Genomic DNA, 16,380 nt, shown 5'->3' with positions numbered 1-16,380 from the left:
GCTCTTTGAATGCCAGTTTCCTCGTCTCTAAAATGGGAATAGTAATACATGCTGACTAGGGTGGTTGGGGGATTCAATGAGGTGTCACACGTGAAAAGTTCAGCATAGCGCCCGGCTGTGTTCACAAACATTATAAACAAAAGGATAGGCTGGGCACTGGGGCTTGTGCCTGTAATCGCAGCACTTTGGGAGGCCAAGGCGGATGGATCCCTTGAGCCCAGGAGTTCAAAACCATCCTAGGCAAATGGCAAAACCGCATCTCTACAAAAAGTACAAAAATTAGCTGGCCATGGTGACATGCACTTTTAGTCCCAGCTACCGGAGAGGCTGAGGCAGGAGGATCACTTGAGCCTGGGAGATGGAGGTTGCAGTGAGCCGAGATGGCACCACTGTACTCCAGCCTGGGTGACAGAGCAAGACTAGCAAGACTTGGTCTCAAAAACATTTTTTTTTGTTAAGGTAATCCAAATTGCTTCCCTGCAGAAGTTCTCTGCCCTCTTCCTAGTTTCTGATGCCCTTCAAAATCTAGTCATATCAAGAAAATGTGGTATAGACATACAAGATAATATTATTCAGCCTTAAAAAAAAGAAGGAAATCCTGACACATGCTACAACACGGATGAACCTTGAGGACACTACGCTAAGTGAAATAAGCAAGTCACAGAAAGACCAATGCTAGCTGGGCGCGGTGCCTCACGCCTATAATCCCAGCACTTTGGGAGGTGGAGGCGGGTGGATCACTTGAGGTCAGGAGTTTGAGACTAGCCAAACCAACATGGTGAAACCCTGTCTCTACTAAAAATATGAAAATTAGCCAGACACGGTGGCAAGCACCTATAATCCTAGCTACTGGGAGGCTAAGGCACGAGGATCACTTGAACCTGAGAGGTGGAGGCTGCAGTGAGCCAAGATCACAGCATTGCACTCCAGCCTGGGCAACAGAGCGAGACTTCGTCTCAAACCAAAAAAGAAAGAAAGACAAATGCTGCATGGTTCCACCTATGTGAGGCATCTGAAGTCAGACTCATAGGGACAGCGGCTGGGGAGGGAATGGGGAGCAGTGGTTTCCTGGGTATGGAGTGCGGCCTCGGGAGCATGAGAAAGCTCTGGAGCTGTCACACAACAGTGTGAGTATACTTCACACGGCTGAACACTGCACTCAAACGGTTAAGATGATACATTTTGGGGTGTGTGTGTGTGTGCGTGTGTGTGTGTGTGCGTGTGTGTTTTGAACAGAGTTTCGCTCTGTCCTCCAGGCTGGAATGTAGTGGCGAGATCTTGGCTTACTGCAACCTCCGCTTCCCGGGTTCAAGCGATTCTCCTGCCTCAGCCTCCTGAGTAGCTGGGACCACAGGTGCCTCCACCACCATGCCCAGCTAATTGTATTTTTAGTAGAGACGGGGTTTCACCATGTTAGCTGGGATGGTCTCGATCTCCTGACCTCGTGATCTGCCTGCCTCGGCCTCCCAAAGTGTTGGGATTACAGGCGTGAGCCACTGTGCCCGACCTGTGAGTATGTGTTTTTAACGACAATTAGATTTACAATGACAAAACAAAACCAAAAAGCCACTCACCAAAATAAACAAAAAATCTAGTTATACCAAGAGAGGACAGATGACTCCCATGTCCAGCAAAGAAGCTTCCTGAAATCGGGCACAGCCTACGGAAAGGAGATGGGCGAGGCGGGCAGAGGAGCCTGCTCTTATTCCTGACACTAATTTCCAGAAGGCACAGGAGGCCACAGCAGGGTGAGGGAGCACACAGAAGGGGCTGGGAGAAGAATGTCACAGAAGTCACCTGAAGGGATCCCCCACAGGGCTGAGGCAAAGCACGATGTGCAGGTTGTTCCGCACGCGTTCGATAAGGTAGGTGAAGAGGCTGTCCGATGACTCAGGCACCTGCTCCGCCCGGGCCTGGTCTATGATGTGTGACTGGATCTGGACAGAAGCCACCCAGGGTCAGAGGGCTGGTGTCTCCATGGCAGAATCAGCGGGGGCAGCAGGTCAGGCGGGGCTAACAAAGTGTTTCCCAGGCTGGACTTGAACTCCTGGCCTCAAACCATCCTCCCACCTCAGCACCTCCCACCCCCGAGTAGCTGGGACTACAGGCTCCAGCCACTGTGCCTGGCTCTGAAGCATGGGTTTTAAAGCAGCTCTGCCCAGGATCCCTGGAGGGGACCTTCCACCTTACAGGGCTGAGGTGGGCAGTGGGGGTGCTCCAGGGGCACATTCTGGGAGCTGTGGTCCTTCTGGGGTCAGCTACGCCGGCGGAAGAAGCGCCTGGTCGAGGGTGTGGAAGGAATCCTACCTCTTCAAATTCATCAGGCTTGTAGAGATTGGGCACCTCGCCTGAGCTGAGGATGTTGTTGATGTCCTCTAGGAAGGACTCATCAGCTATTTGGGTGTCCACAAAAAGGAAGGACGTGGTCTTGAGCTCCACCCCAGCCTGACGATACAGACGCTTGATATCTGGCCAGGGGAGGGAAGGAGGACGAACTCACTGCAAATTCCCCGTTCTGGGCTTGATTCCTTTTCTGAGATTTAGGAACCCTCCCCGCGCCGCAGCATACACGCAACACCATCCTACACTCAACACAGGCCGGGCACATCTGCCCATCTGGCTGCCATCTCTCCTCTCTTATCACTGCAGGAATGTACGCATCTGATCTTTCATTCCTACCGTTTCAGAAACCCAGCCGTACCATCTCGGAACTCCTGCTTCCGATAATGTTTGGTGACCTCGATCTGGAAGGTGGTGTAGTCGCAGATGGATGAAGCCAGGCGGGCCAGACTCTGGCGTCCACTGCCCCCGATGCCCACGAGGAGCATGTTGCCCCGAGGCTGTCCAATGACCCGCACGATCCGTGTGACTGGGGGTGGGGTGGGTGTGAGGGTAATGAGTTGGCTGAGTAAACTCAGGGGACCTCCAGGCCCTAGGCTAGGGATTGGGGTCCCTGAAACTGAAGCAGAGGAACCAAGAGGTATGAGAAGAAGTTGGTGCCCAAGGCCCAGGAGGCAATTCAACTTTTAACCTCCACCTTCTCTGTTAAACACACGCTGCCACACCCAGGGCATCTGCGGCCAGGGAGAAAGGCAGCTTCTGGAACTTGATTTGGGAGACCTGGGAAGGGACCCCTATTTCCTTAGACATACCCCATCACTGAGATGATGGGGAAGGGGGTGGGACTGGCAGGCGCTCACTGTGCTCAATAGCCTCTCGGAAGAGCACCAGCTGCATGGGCACCACAGAGGGTGACAGGTTATACTCATTCAGAGCCGTCTCCATGACTGTCTTCAGCACTGTCAGATCTGTGAGGTCTTCGTACACCTTGGGCTCCTTCAGGAAATCCCCTGGGCCATGGGAAGAGGGGATCAGAGGCACAAACGCCTGGTCTGCCTCCCCGCCGCAGGGCTCCACATTTCAGACTCCATGTCCTGACTCCTTCTAGCCCCGATGTCCTAAGAGTGTCAAGCCCAAGGTCATCACAGCTCCCAGCTCACCAAAGATAGGAGGACGCTTGCTGGGACAGAGATGATGAAACGTGAGGTCAAAGAAGGAGCCGAGCTTGTCGTTTATGATGCCCATGAAGGCTTCTGTGTCTGCCGCATCCACCAGCCGGTCAGAGAAGACTCTGTGGGCAGGGAACTGGCATGAGATCTGGGAATAAAGAGGAGAATGGCCTGGGGAAGGCAGTGTCAGGCTGGGAGCAAAGTGGGGGTGGGAGCAAGGCTAAGGAAACCTGCGTCTGGTCAGGGCACATGCATGTCACCTGAAACATTCATGGATCCAGAGCCGTGTGATGCTGGACTTGGTATCATGGAAGTCCTTGTTGGCTCTAAGCATGCCCTGGAACACCTGGGAAGAGGACGGACTGTTGGGACCAGGGAGCAAAAAGATTCCCTCCGGAAGTTTTTTGTTTTGGTTTTGGTTTTGGTTTTTTGGGACAGTCTCACTCTGTCTCCAAGGCTGAACTGCAGTGGTGCAATCTCAGCTCACTGCAACCTCTGCCTCCCAGGCTCAAGCAATTCTCCTGCCTCAGCCTCCCATGTAACTGGGACTACAGGCACACGCCACCACGCCCAGCTAATTTTATATATATATATATTTTTTTAATAGAGACAGGATTTCGCCATGTTGGCCAGGCTCTGGTCTTGAACTCCTAACCTCAGGTGATCTGCCTGCATTGGCCTCCCAAAGTGCTGGAATTACAGGTGTGAGCCACCGCACTTGGCCCAGAAGTTTTAAAGGTAAAGCCAGGGAACGCGGCACTTCAGGATGGGGGTGACTTTTGGTGCGCATGCTATCGAGTGTTAAGGCTTAGTCTGAGAAGGGAATGCCTCCGCGGAGGCTGGGCCAAGCAGAAGGGGCAAGGTCAGGCCGAGAGTCACCTTGGAGATGTCTCGAAGGTTGAAGAGGTAATGGATCTTGGTGGGCGTGGGCAGGAAGCGCTGTACCACGGTGTTGTACATGTCCAGGGTGGCCTCTGTCACCACGTTCCCAATGGGCTTCACCTCTTCCTCAAAGTCCTGAAGCTTCTGATTGATCATGGTGCCAAATATGCGGATGATCTGGGACTCCTAGAAATAGGCCCTGGCTCACTCTCCAGGGCTCCTGGCCTTCTAGCCAGGAAGGAAGCCAATAAAGAGCTTGGCTCATGGCAGAATTTAAGGGGGCGTCAAAAAAAATCCTAAACTCAGAAATAAGACAAATGATAAATACTATTTTAACACTATATATATAGTGTTGTATGTATTATACATACTATATATTTATACATTTTTATTTATTTATTCATATATATACTGCAACTTCTGCCTCATGGGTTCAAGCAATTCTCTGCCTGAGCTTCCCAAGTAGCTGGGATTACAGGTACCTGCCACCACGCCTGGCTAATTTTTTGTATTTTTAGTAGAGACAGGGTTTCTCCATGGTGGTCAGGCTGATCTCGAACTCCCGACCTCAGGTGATCCACCTGCTTTGGCCTCCCAAAGTGCTGAGATTACAGGCGTGAGCCACTGTGCCCAGCCTTAACACTATATATATACTTTTTTTTTTTTTTGAGACAGAGTCTCAGACTGTTTTCAAAGCTGGTGTCCAATGGTGAGATCATGGTTCACTGCAGCCTCGACCTCCTGGGCTCAAGCAATCCTCCCACCTCAGCCTCTCAAGTAGCTGGGACTACAGGTGTGCACCACCACACCTGGCTAATTTTTATATTTTTTTGTAGAGACAGGGTTCCCCATGTTGCTCAGGCTGATATCAAACTCCTGGGCTCAAGTGATCCACCTGCCTCAGCCTCCCAAAGTACTGGGATTACAGCTGGGAGCCACCGTGCCTGGCCAACACAGTATTTAAAAACAAAAATGAATGCAAAATATTCACGATGAACAAACACTAACATTTAAAATAGAGACCAGATGTGGATTACTGATTTCTCCTTTCCCCTTAGGCTCCAATATGGCTCAGCACTGCACTCTACTGATTTTGTATTTATTCAAAATGGTGGTATTTTGCTCATCATAAATTATTGGCATTAATTTTAATTTTAAAAAAATATTGCATTACTACAGATTCACCAGTACTAGTGGCCAAGCCTCCATACCTTCCCTGTTCCCCTGGGATCCCTTGGCCCCACATACTTCTCCAGTTCTCCTTCCCACTCCATAGGATCAAAAAAATGTTCCAGACAGGGAAAAAAAAATGTGAGGCCAAGTGTGGTGGGAGGCTAAGGTGGGCGGATCTCTCGAGTCTAGGAGTTCGAGACCAGACTGGGCAACATGATGAAACTCTGTCTCTACTGAAAATACAAGAATTAGCCGGGCGTGGTGGCGGGCGCCTGCAGTCCTAGCTACTCTGGAGGCTGAGGCAGGAGAATCACTTGAACCTGGGAAGTGGAGGCCGCAGTGAGCTGAGATCATGCCACTGCACTCCAGCCTGGGGTGCGACAGAGTGAGACCCTGTCTCAAAAAAAAAAAAAAGGAAGTGTGAACATGTTATTTCTCTTGATTGCAGAGTCTTGGGTGCCCCCCTTAAATTCTGCACTGAGATGAGTGACTCACTGGCCTGGCTCTAATCCTGACACTGCTGCGGGCTTTGTAGGATCTACCTTCCTTAGTCTACTTGGGCTTCACCGTGTTCTCTGCCCACCAGGACTACAAGGCTTCCTTGTCCACAGTCAGGAAGGTGCGCTTCCATCCCATAGCTCTCCTAGCTCAGGAGCCAGCACAGGCCGGCCCTACGGATCATCCCAGCTTCCTGTGTGGAGCTCTGCTTGGGGTGCCTCGGCCCCCTGGAATCTGGCCCCTGCTTCTCTGGGACAGAGACATTTTCACCTCCTACCCTCCCCTCGTCCTGCAGCCCCCATGAGGTCCTCACTGTGGGGAAGGTCATGTTGATAATGTTGAAGCGACTCTGTAGCCTTGGGGAGATGACAGTCCGTCCACCCCCAGGGGGGCCCATGGCAGCCATCAGGAACATTTCCTAGACAGCGGCGACAAGGCGGGCAGAGAGGCAGGAGGGGAGCGGGCAAGAGAGGCAGCGACACAGGCCGGGTGAAAAGGAGTGGGAGGAAAACAGTGCGAGGAGGGACGAAGGGGAAGAGGAAGCGGGACACAGCGGGTAGAGAGGAACATGGAGCGGCAGAGCAGGGGGAGGGGAAGAGAAGAAAGGGACATGGGAAACTTGTTTTAGAACCAGGAATGCATTGGTCTGTATTTCATCCTTACAATCTATGTACCCAAATGAGAAAATACAGGTAAGTAAAAAAACATTTGTGTCTTCTAGACTTTCTCTTTTTCTTCTTTTAAATTGTACATATCTATACACGTGGTGTGTGTGTTCTCTCTCAAACACACGTGAATATATCACTAGCCGAGTTTTTGCCCAGAGTGCCAGATATACACACACACAACCCAGAAGCCAGGCCGCAATGGCCACTGATTAAAGAGAAGCAGCCAGGTGCAGTGGCTCAGGCCTGTAATGCCAACACTTTGGGAGGCAAGGTAGGAGGATCTCTTGAGCCCAGGAGTTTAAGACCAGCCTGGGCAACACATGGAGACCTTGTGTCCACTAAAAATCATAAAATTAACCTGTCACTCCAGCCTTGGCAACAGAGCAAGACACTGTCTAAAAAAAAAAGAAAAGAAAAAGAAAGAAGGAAAGAAAGAAAGAAAGAAAGAAAGAAAGAAAGAAAGAAAGAAAGAAAGAAAGGAAGGAAGGAAGGAAGGAAGGAAGGAAGGAAGGAAGGAAGGAAGGAAGGAAGGAAGGAAGGAAGGAGGGAGGGAGGGAGGGAGGGAGGGAGGGAGGGAGGGAGGGAGGGAGGGAGGGAGGGAGGGAGGGAGGGAGGGAGGAAGGAAGGAAGGAAGGAAGGAAGGAAGGAAGGAAGGAAGGAAGGAAGGAAGGAAGGAAGGAAGGAAGGAAGGAAGGAAGGAAACAGTATGCTCAGAATCCCACAAAGGAGGCAGGACTGAGGGAGGACGCCTGGCTCATGAGTGAGGAGCCAAGAACTGCTGTCATGGAGACAGGACGCTCCTGTGTGGGAAGGAATCCAGGATGACAGGACCATAGCCTGGGGCCCCAGTGGGGTGGGGACTGAGCCTATCCCAGAAGGGAGCAGAGGCCGGAAGAACAGACTCTCGGGAGGCTTACTCGAATGTACTTGATGGTCTGCTTCGAACGGTCATACCAAAAGCCATAGTCAATCCAGAGGCGGATCAGCTCCAGAGGTGGCTGGGACCCAAACATGTCCTTAGCGGGCATATTTAGGTCATCCATAAAGGTGATCATGCTTTTGCCCCCGAATGGCACGTAGACACCCTTGGTTCGCTTCTCAACCCTGCTCTCAATGATGCTCTGCACATTATTGGATGTGGTCTGGTGAAAAGGTACCGAATGAATGTGTGGGTCTCCTGAGAGAAATATGGGCTTAGAGAGGAGGGTCAAGCAGGCACTTGGATCCCAGGGGAGCCGGCAGCCTGGCTCCTGGGTCCCCGACACACCTGTGCGGACATGTTGACAATGAGCACCGACCACTGGCTGGAGGGCAGGGACTGCAGAACGCTCTGGGCGATGGAGGTCTTCCCAGTCCCCACGGGACCCACCAGCAGAACGGGATTCTGGTTGGCCACCAAGGTGCTCACCAGGTAGTTGTAGCGCACAGTGTCGACGGTGGGCACCATGATCTTATAGAAGGGGGCGCTAGGGAAGAGCAGGGACCGGCTCTCAAGGGCCACCCGCCCACTCCTTTCCAACTCCCACTTCCTTTCCCTCCACGTCACCACTGTCTCATCACCACCCTGCCCTCCTGTGGGGCCTGGGGATCATGCACTCCCCTCAAAGACCCCGTCCCAAGTCTTCTAGGTCCCGCTTCCTCTCCTCAGGAGGCAGCCCTTCCCTGGAACCCGCCTTCTCCTTCCTATCGCTCATTTTTGCTTCTAGGCCCCATCTCTCTTGCCACATCCCCCAGCTACCACTGCCCCATGCCCTCCTCACACTCAGGCCCAGCTCTCACTTTGGAGGGTAGCGCCAACTCTTAGGGAGCTTGTCCTCAAATGACGTCCAACTCCGCATTTTGGGGTCCACAAAATACTCATACACCGTGTCCTAAGGAGGGCATGTAGGTCAGGTTACCAAAGCCTTCCTTGAGCCTTCTCCAGCCCAGAGAACGGGCCCCAGACCACCGGGTGGAAGAAAGAGAGAGAGAGAGAGCAAAGCAGAGCCCGAGATCGGGGATGCCAATGGGTTCTGGAAAAACAGGGCGAATAGGACAGCTGGGTGTGTGCCCAACCTTATTGGGAAAGGAGCCCTCGATCTCTCGGAGGTAGCTGTCAATCTTCTTGCGGCCCTCTTCATCCACAGAGGCACACACAGACCAGATCATGCTGAACACAAATGTCATCTCTACCATGGTGACACAGTTCTCACCGTCAGCTGAGTTCACCTGGATGGAGGATGAGAAGAGGAAATAACCCGCCTGTAAGAGGCCAGGGGTCCATCTGGCAGACTCATGACACTGGAGGGTGGAAAGGCTGGGTCTTCCTCCCTTCCTGGCTCTATTTGGAAAATCGCACGGTTTTTCAAATGTGCGTGTTTATCTACAACCTGCTGAAAGAATGAGACAAACCTGAAATTTCTTACAGCTCAGCAGTTGCCCTGAGCTTCCTCACTGCTAACTCATAAAGACGCAGCCATCATCCGGCCACAACAGGCCTGCCCTGGAAAAGCACCCATGGGTGCTCAGGAGACAGGTTCAGGAACATTCATGGTGACTTGTTTGTGATTGCAAAACACTGGAGATGACCTAAACGTTCACCAGTAGAGCAGTGGAAAAATAACATGTAGTGTTCTACCATGGAATAGTATATAGCAGTTAAAGCAATGAAATGAATCTACATGTAGTCATACAGAACTCGAAAACATATTGTTAATTTAACGGACATGTTGCAGTATATAGCATGATATAGTTAAAAAAAAATACCACATTTTCCGTCAGGTACAGTGGCTCATGCTTGTAATTCCAGCACTTAGGGAAGCAGAGCTGGGTGGATCACCTGAGGTCAGGAGTTCGAGACCAGCCTGGCCAACATGGTGAAACCCCGTCTCTACTAAAGATACAAAAATTAGCTGGGCGTGGTGGCCCCTGTTAATCCCAGCTACTCAGGAGGCTGAGGTGGGAGAATCGCTTGAACCCAGGAGGTGGAGGTTGCAGTGAGCCAAAATGGCACCACTGCGCTCTAGCCCGGGCAGCAAGAGTGAAACTCCGTCTCCAAAAAAAAAGAAAAAAAAACATTTTCTATGGATATCCATGGGGTTATATGTAAAGGCGTACCTTTAAAAAGGCCTAGGCCAGATATGGTGGTGGCTCATGCCTATAATCCCAGCACCTTGGGAAGCTGAGGTGGGATTATTGCTTGAGGCCAGGAGTGCGAGACCAGCCTAAACAACATAGTGAAACTTGTCTCAACCAAAAAAAAAAAAAAAACAAAACAGCCAGGCATGATGGTGTGCATCTGTAACCTCAGCTACTCAGGAGACTGAGGTGGGAGGATCACTTGAGCCCAGGATGTTGAGGCTGCAGTGAGCCCTGATCATGCCATTCCAGCCTTGGTAACAGAGCAAGACCCTGTCTCTAAAAAAAAAAAAAAAAAAAAAAAAAAATTAAAAAAGAGGTCTGGAATGACATACACAAACATACTACGGTAGTTACTTGTGTGCAGTAAGGAGCAGATCAGGACTGGGAGGAGAGAGAGGAACAAAAAGGACTTTAGTTTTATATGAAAAATTATTATTTTCAGAAAGGGAACTTGATTCAACAATTATCTGTGTAATTAAAAATTAAAATATAAAACGTGGCCTGGTGCGGTGGCTCGTGCCTGTAGTCCTAGCACTTTGGGAGGCCGAGGCAGGAGGATTACTTGAGTCCAGGAGTTTGAGACCAGCCTGGGCAACACAGTGAGACCCCGTCTCTAGAAATAATCAAAAATTAGCTGGGTGTGATGGTGCACACCTGCGGTCCCAGCTACTCGGGAGACAGGAGAATTGTTTGAGCCCAGTAAGTTGAGGCTGCAGTGAGCCGAGATCACACCACAGCACTTGGCTTGGGCAGCAGAGTGAGACCCTATCTCCAAAAAGATAAAATGTAAAATGTACCAACTTAATAATGGAAGGAGCATATTTAGAGCCCGTGCTCTCAACCCACTGCCCAGGGGGCACGTGACAGGTGTCTTTCTTCTGATTGGGCGCATGGAGCACATGGGGCCATCCCGACTCTGTCGGGCCTCTTGGAGACCATGACCAACCTGGCATCCTTCAAACCTGGCATCCTTCAAACCATCCCTGGCCTACTATGCAAAGCAGACACAGGCCCATGGGCAGAGGGCGCTTGAGGATGGGTTGTGACGTAAGACACCTGGGACCACAGATAACGTGCTACACTTGGTGCCCTCCAATCCAGGATACTGATCTTGGGCTTAGAGAGTAATCCTGGCCGAGCGCGGTGACTCACGCCTGTAATCCCAGCACTTTGGGAGGCCGAGGCGGGCGGATCACAAGGTCAGGAGATCGAGACCATCCTGGCTAACACAGTGAAACCCCGCCTCTACTAAACATACAAAAAATTAGCCGAGCGTGGTGGCGGGTGCCTGTAGTCCCAGCTACTCGAGAGGCCAAGGCAGGAGAATGGTGTGAACCCGGGAGGCGGAGCTTGCAGTGAGCCGAGATGGCGCCACTGCACTCTAGCCTGGGCGACAGAGCGAGACTCCGTCTCCAAAAAAAAAAAAAAAAAAACAATCAGTTGTCTGCCATTTTCAGTCCAGAATCCTTAGTCTGCACTTCCGGCTCCTCTCAGCATACAACACATCTCACCATCCTCATGGTCCAGCCCTCTCCTCAGGGTCTCTGCCACACTGAAGAGCATCTGCACACAAATACCACCCACCATATCCGGCTACAGACCACTAGCTAGGCCCGCCCCGCCAGGCCTGACCCCTGTGTGTCTGCACTTCTGCAGAGGCCACTCTTGCCCTCTGCTCACCCAGGAAGCCTCCCCTACCCAGCCCGTCCTTCTTGGCACCTGTGTGCCATTGATACTCGTAACTGCCCTCTGCCCACACGGTACCTGGCAAGTCCATCTACAGTTTTTTGGTTTTGTTTTTGTTTTTTTGAGATGGAGTCTTGCCCTGCCTCGCCCAGGCTGGAGTGCAGTGGTGCAATCTCGGCTCACTGCAGCCTCCGCCTCCTGGGTTCAAGCGATTGTCCTGCCTCAGCCTCCCAAGTAGCTGGGACTACAGGTGTGTGCCACCACACCCGGTTAAGTTTGTATTTTTAGTAGAGATAGGGTTTCACCATGTGGGCCAGGCTGGTCTCGAATTCCTGACCTTCCATGATCCACCCACCTCAGCCTCCCAAAGTGCTGAGATTACAGACATGAACCACCGTACCCGGCCCCATCTACATATTTTTAATTTACATTAACTGTACAAGGAATGACATATGTTCCTATAGATCTTAATTGTTGATGACGTATTAATAGTTTAATTACCTGGCAACATCTTTAAAAACAATACAAACCATTTATAGGCAGTGATTAAAGCTCAACAGAAGATATCAAATTTTGGTCCTTCTAAACTGAGCACAATTTTTCTTAAATATCAATTAATCTGAAATGTTTACAAAGTCCTCTCATCAGAATAGTCTGAAAGCGTCTTCAAGGAGAAATGGTGTCCCAGGGCCTCATCTACGCCAAAACTTATATTTATATTTTGAAGGGCTGGAGAAGTCAGGAGCAGAATGAGCAATTTTCAGCTCCCAAAGCATGGGTGGGAAATTATAGCGAGACCCCATTGTGTACATATCAACTCAGAACCCCTAGTCGGACCTTTCCGCTCAACACACATGTGCACACACACATATGCAGACACACATGTGCACACACACAGATGTGCACACACACATGCACACACACACCCCTCACTGCCTCCATGGTCATTGAGGCCTCCCCTTGGAGTCTCTGCTCCACTCAAGCCTGGCGTTCAACCTGTCTCAGACACACCGTTTCCCAGAAGTTGTCCTGGTGAGACTGTGAGCCCTCCCTACCCCTGCCCGTGGTCTGTGTCCTCCCCTTACCCCATTCTCTGGCGTGGCCAGGGCCGAGTACAGCTTGCAGAGGGAGATGATACCACTGTACTCGGGCAGGGGCACCAGCTCCTTGCAGTTGTCCTTCTTAAAGGCCAGCATCTTGTTGATGAACTTTTCGAACATGCGTTGAAGGGGCTCCACCTCAGCCTGGAGTTGAATAAGAAGGGAGTCTTCATTCACCCTGGTGTCCTGGAGCCACACTGGTTACTTTCCCTCTCCTTAGTTCCCTTCATACCTTTGGCCTCTTCTCCAGCCACGACTGAACATAGGGCTTCCAGCCCAGGTCAGCATAGTCAGTGTAGACCATCCCGCAGCGGGATACGGTGGCTGGAGAGGCCACTGCCAGGTTCTCCACTTCGAACAGAAGAGACACCTAAGGATATACGCTTGTCAGAACTTCATCTCTCTCTGCATCCCCCACCTTCAGGAATAATAAAATACCCAGAACTCGGATGCTACAAGTTCAAAAACGATTTGCTTTTTTTTTTTTTTTTTTTTTTTTGAGACAGAGTCTTGCCCTGTCACCCAAGCTGGAGTGCAGTGGCATGATCTTGGCTCACTGCAACCTCTGCCTCTCAGGTTCAAGCAATCCTCCCACCTCAGTCTCCAGAGTACCTGGGACTAAAGGTGCACAACACCACACCCAGCTAACTTTTATATTTTTTAGTAGAGACGGGGTTTCACCCTGTTGGCCAGGCCGGTCTTTTTTTTTTTTTTTTTTTTTTTTTTTTTTGAGACAGAGTCTTGCTCTGTGCCCCAGGCTGGAGTGCAGTGGCGCGATCTCGGCTCACTGCAAGCTCCGCCTCCCGGGTTCACGCCATTCTCCTGCCTCAGCCTCCCGAGTAGCTGGGACTACAGGCGCCCACCACCTCGCCCGGCTAATTTTCTTGTATTTTTAGTAGAGACGGGGTTTCACCGTGTTAGCCAGGATGGTCTCGATCTCCTGACCTCGTGATCCGCCCGTCTCGGCCTCCCAAAGTGCTGGGATTACAGGCTTGAGCCACCGCGCCCGGCCCAGGCCGGTCTTAAACTCCTGACCTCAAGTGATCTGCCCACCTTGACCTCCCTCCCAAAGTGCTTGGATTACAGGCATGAGCCACCCAGCCCAGTCCAGTTTGCTTTAAAAGAAACTAGAGCTTATTCAAGGTTGTCCTTACGAAAACTCACTCTCTTGCTCGCATCGTTGGAGTGGGTGGAAAAGGGTGTGCTTGCCAGTCCATGAATTCATACCCCTGGGTGCACAAATGAGGGTCCTGCCTCATGCGTCCATGGGAATGAGCTGAGGAGGGCCGCCCGAGCCTACACAGTGCTTACGACACAGAGTGTTTTTCTTATCATTGTTCTCAACAGCCATGGTAGGCAAAGCATTTTTTCTTCAGCTGCAGGTTTCCCTGAATCCAGGCATCCTCCCTTCAGCTCTCTCCCGCAGAACCTGCCCTGCTCTGAGATTCCTGGCTGTCCTCCCCAGCCCCGGCCCATGCCCTCCGGTGCCTGCCTCTGCAAGCCCTCGGGAGTCAGCCACATCCCTGACCTGCTCGGGCATCGCAATGCGCTCGCCGTTGATGAGGGTCAACACCTTGTTATCATCCATGACGGAGTTCATGCTCTCGATCCACAGCGTGTCCACGGGGCCGTCGAACAGGATCCACTTCTCATCAGGTTTCTCATCTGAGTGGATGGTGGGTGATGAGGAAACCAGGGAGCCACTCACCTTGCGCCCTCCGCTCACACTCCTCGGAGATGCAAGCCTACGCATCCTTGTACTTCACCATTCTCCAGGCATTTCTCCACCAACTTGGAAATTCCTATCCCCAGACTCCCTGCCTCCTTAGGAGACTCAGGCGTCTGCTCTCCACACCCCACGATCCTTTGGATACCTGCACATGCTGTCCGCATGACACTGGACAAGATGCCATCTGTCCATTCATTGCTGCTGAGGTCATATTCCCCGTACAGTTCCCCTAGAGACAATGCCTTGGGGTTCAAAGGGAACTCCTAAAAATGACACCAGAAGGGGTTTTAGCTGCTGATAGACAAAAACCCCCCTTTATTTCCAGACCCCTCTTAGGTATGTGCATTTGCCCCTTCTCTCATCGCTCCAGGCCTCCGTGGACCCAGTACAGCCCTCCTGGCCTTGCAAGGTTCTCCCTGGCCCCCACCCTCCACTGTCTTTTTACTACTCAAGTCTCTGCCACTGACTCCACTGTCCCAGCCCCGTACTCTAACAATGTTGAAGTTAGGGTCTCCAGCGCGGCACAGAGAGGACAGGGAGGCCTGCAGGATGCGCCATGAGGCCGTCTTGCCACTGCCCGTGCAGCCCACAATCATGGTGGAGTGGCGGGAGTTCTTGGTTTCATACAACTGGAAAACCTTGGTGAGAGTGAACGGCGTGCTTTGCAGGCCCATGTCTCGAATCTCCTGCTCAACGGTCTCCCGCAGCTGAGGGAAGGGAAAACACAACAAGCAGAAGAAAAAAGGATGAGGCCTTTAAAGGGCTTTCAAAATCTCCCCAATGCCAGAGAGAATATGTTCAAAACTGTTAAAAATGGGCCCTCTGCACTCTGGCTCTGTTCACTCACTGGGAAGCTGGCCCATTGCAGAGTTGAAAGACTGGGCTCTGGAGTCGGCCAGGCTGGTTCCCCAGCTCTCAGCTATGTGATCCTGGGTAAGTTACTTCTCCACGCCTCAGTTTCCTCATTGGCACAATGTCTTACATGTAGCTCTACACCCTTTTTATGATTCAGCAAATATTTATTTATTTATTTTATTTTATTTATTTTATTTTTTTGAGACGGAGTCTCGCTCTGTCACCCAGGCTGGAGTGCAGTGGCGCAATCTCGGCTCACTGCAAGCTCCGCCTCCCGGGTTCACGCCATTCTCCGGCCTCAGCCTCCCGAGTAGCTGGGACTACAGGCGCCCGCCACTGCGCCCGGCTAATTTTTTTTCTATTTTTAGTAGAGACGGGGTTTCACCATGGTCTCAATCTCCTGACCTTGTGATCCGCCCGCCTCGGCCTTCCAAAGTGCTGGGATTACAGGCGTGAGCCACCGCGCCCGGCCATGATTCAGCAAATATTTATTAAGCCTCTACAATGTATGCCAAGTACTGTGCTTGCCGGTTGCCAGGGATACGGCTTGGGACAAAATAGATTTCGTCCTATTGCAGAGCTCACAGTTTGGTGGAAGAGCCCAATTAATGTTAAAGACATTATTACCTAAGTTAAAAAGTAATGCTTGGGCTGGGCGTGGTGGCTCACACCTGTAATCCCAGCACTTTGGGAGGTCGAGGCGGGCGGATCACGAGGTCAGGAGATCAAGACCATCCTGGCTAACACGTTGAAACCCCGTCTCTACTAAAAATACAAAAAATTAGCCAGGCACGGTGGTGGGTGCCTGTAGTCCCAGCTACTTGGGAGGCTGAGGCAGGAGAATGGCGTGAACCCGGGAGGTGGAGCTTGCAGTGAGCCGAGACTGTGCCACTGCACTCCAGCCTGGGCGACAGAGCAAGACTCCATCTCGGGGAAAAAAAAAAAAAGTAATGCTTGAAGAACCATGACCTAGTAGATCGGCCCCAGAATAGTGTGCCATTTTAAAACACACAGCTCATGTAGCCAAATAATTTCAAATAGATGCAAGATCGTTACTTGTACTAACAGGCCTCACCAATTTCACTTCCTTCCACTATCTGAGAAGTTTTATTAGTATGTTTTCTGTGTGCACATGTGTTTAGTGTCCTAAAGAAGTTTAA

The 16,380-nt window shown here is 51.3% G+C and overlaps 1 protein-coding gene across 7 annotated transcripts in view; it reads right to left on the bottom strand.

Moving 5' to 3' along the window:
- Positions 1-16,380, bottom strand: part of LOC105474439 (dynein axonemal heavy chain 2) — a 122,311-nt gene that overhangs the window by 33,823 nt on the left and 72,108 nt on the right. For 6 of the 7 annotated variants that reach the window (XM_071082306.1, XM_071082300.1, XM_071082303.1 and 3 more), the window contains 17 exons: positions 14,854-15,072; positions 14,511-14,628; positions 14,165-14,301; positions 12,869-13,006; positions 12,622-12,780; positions 8,786-8,938; positions 8,510-8,601; positions 7,998-8,196; positions 7,648-7,872; positions 6,376-6,480; positions 4,389-4,577; positions 3,770-3,855; positions 3,501-3,631; positions 3,201-3,350; positions 2,702-2,869; positions 2,308-2,468; positions 1,798-1,937 (listed from right to left, as the gene is read on the bottom strand). In XM_071082306.1, coding sequence (XP_070938407.1) covers positions 1,798-1,937; positions 2,308-2,468; positions 2,702-2,869; positions 3,201-3,350; positions 3,501-3,631; positions 3,770-3,855; positions 4,389-4,577; positions 6,376-6,480; positions 7,648-7,872; positions 7,998-8,196; positions 8,510-8,601; positions 8,786-8,938; positions 12,622-12,780; positions 12,869-13,006; positions 14,165-14,301; positions 14,511-14,628; positions 14,854-15,072 — 2,570 coding nt within the window. The remainder of the gene's footprint in view (positions 1-1,797; positions 1,938-2,307; positions 2,469-2,701; positions 2,870-3,200; positions 3,351-3,500; positions 3,632-3,769; positions 3,856-4,388; positions 4,578-6,375; positions 6,481-7,647; positions 7,873-7,997; positions 8,197-8,509; positions 8,602-8,785; positions 8,939-12,621; positions 12,781-12,868; positions 13,007-14,164; positions 14,302-14,510; positions 14,629-14,853; positions 15,073-16,380) is intronic. The other variant, XM_071082304.1, reaches the window with a different exon arrangement.

The sequence above is a fragment of the Macaca nemestrina genome, chromosome 17 (assembly GCF_043159975.1).
Source record: "Macaca nemestrina isolate mMacNem1 chromosome 17, mMacNem.hap1, whole genome shotgun sequence".
Classification (NCBI taxonomy): Eukaryota; Metazoa; Chordata; class Mammalia; order Primates; family Cercopithecidae; genus Macaca; species Macaca nemestrina.
This window is presented reverse-complemented; position numbering and strand designations above follow the sequence as displayed.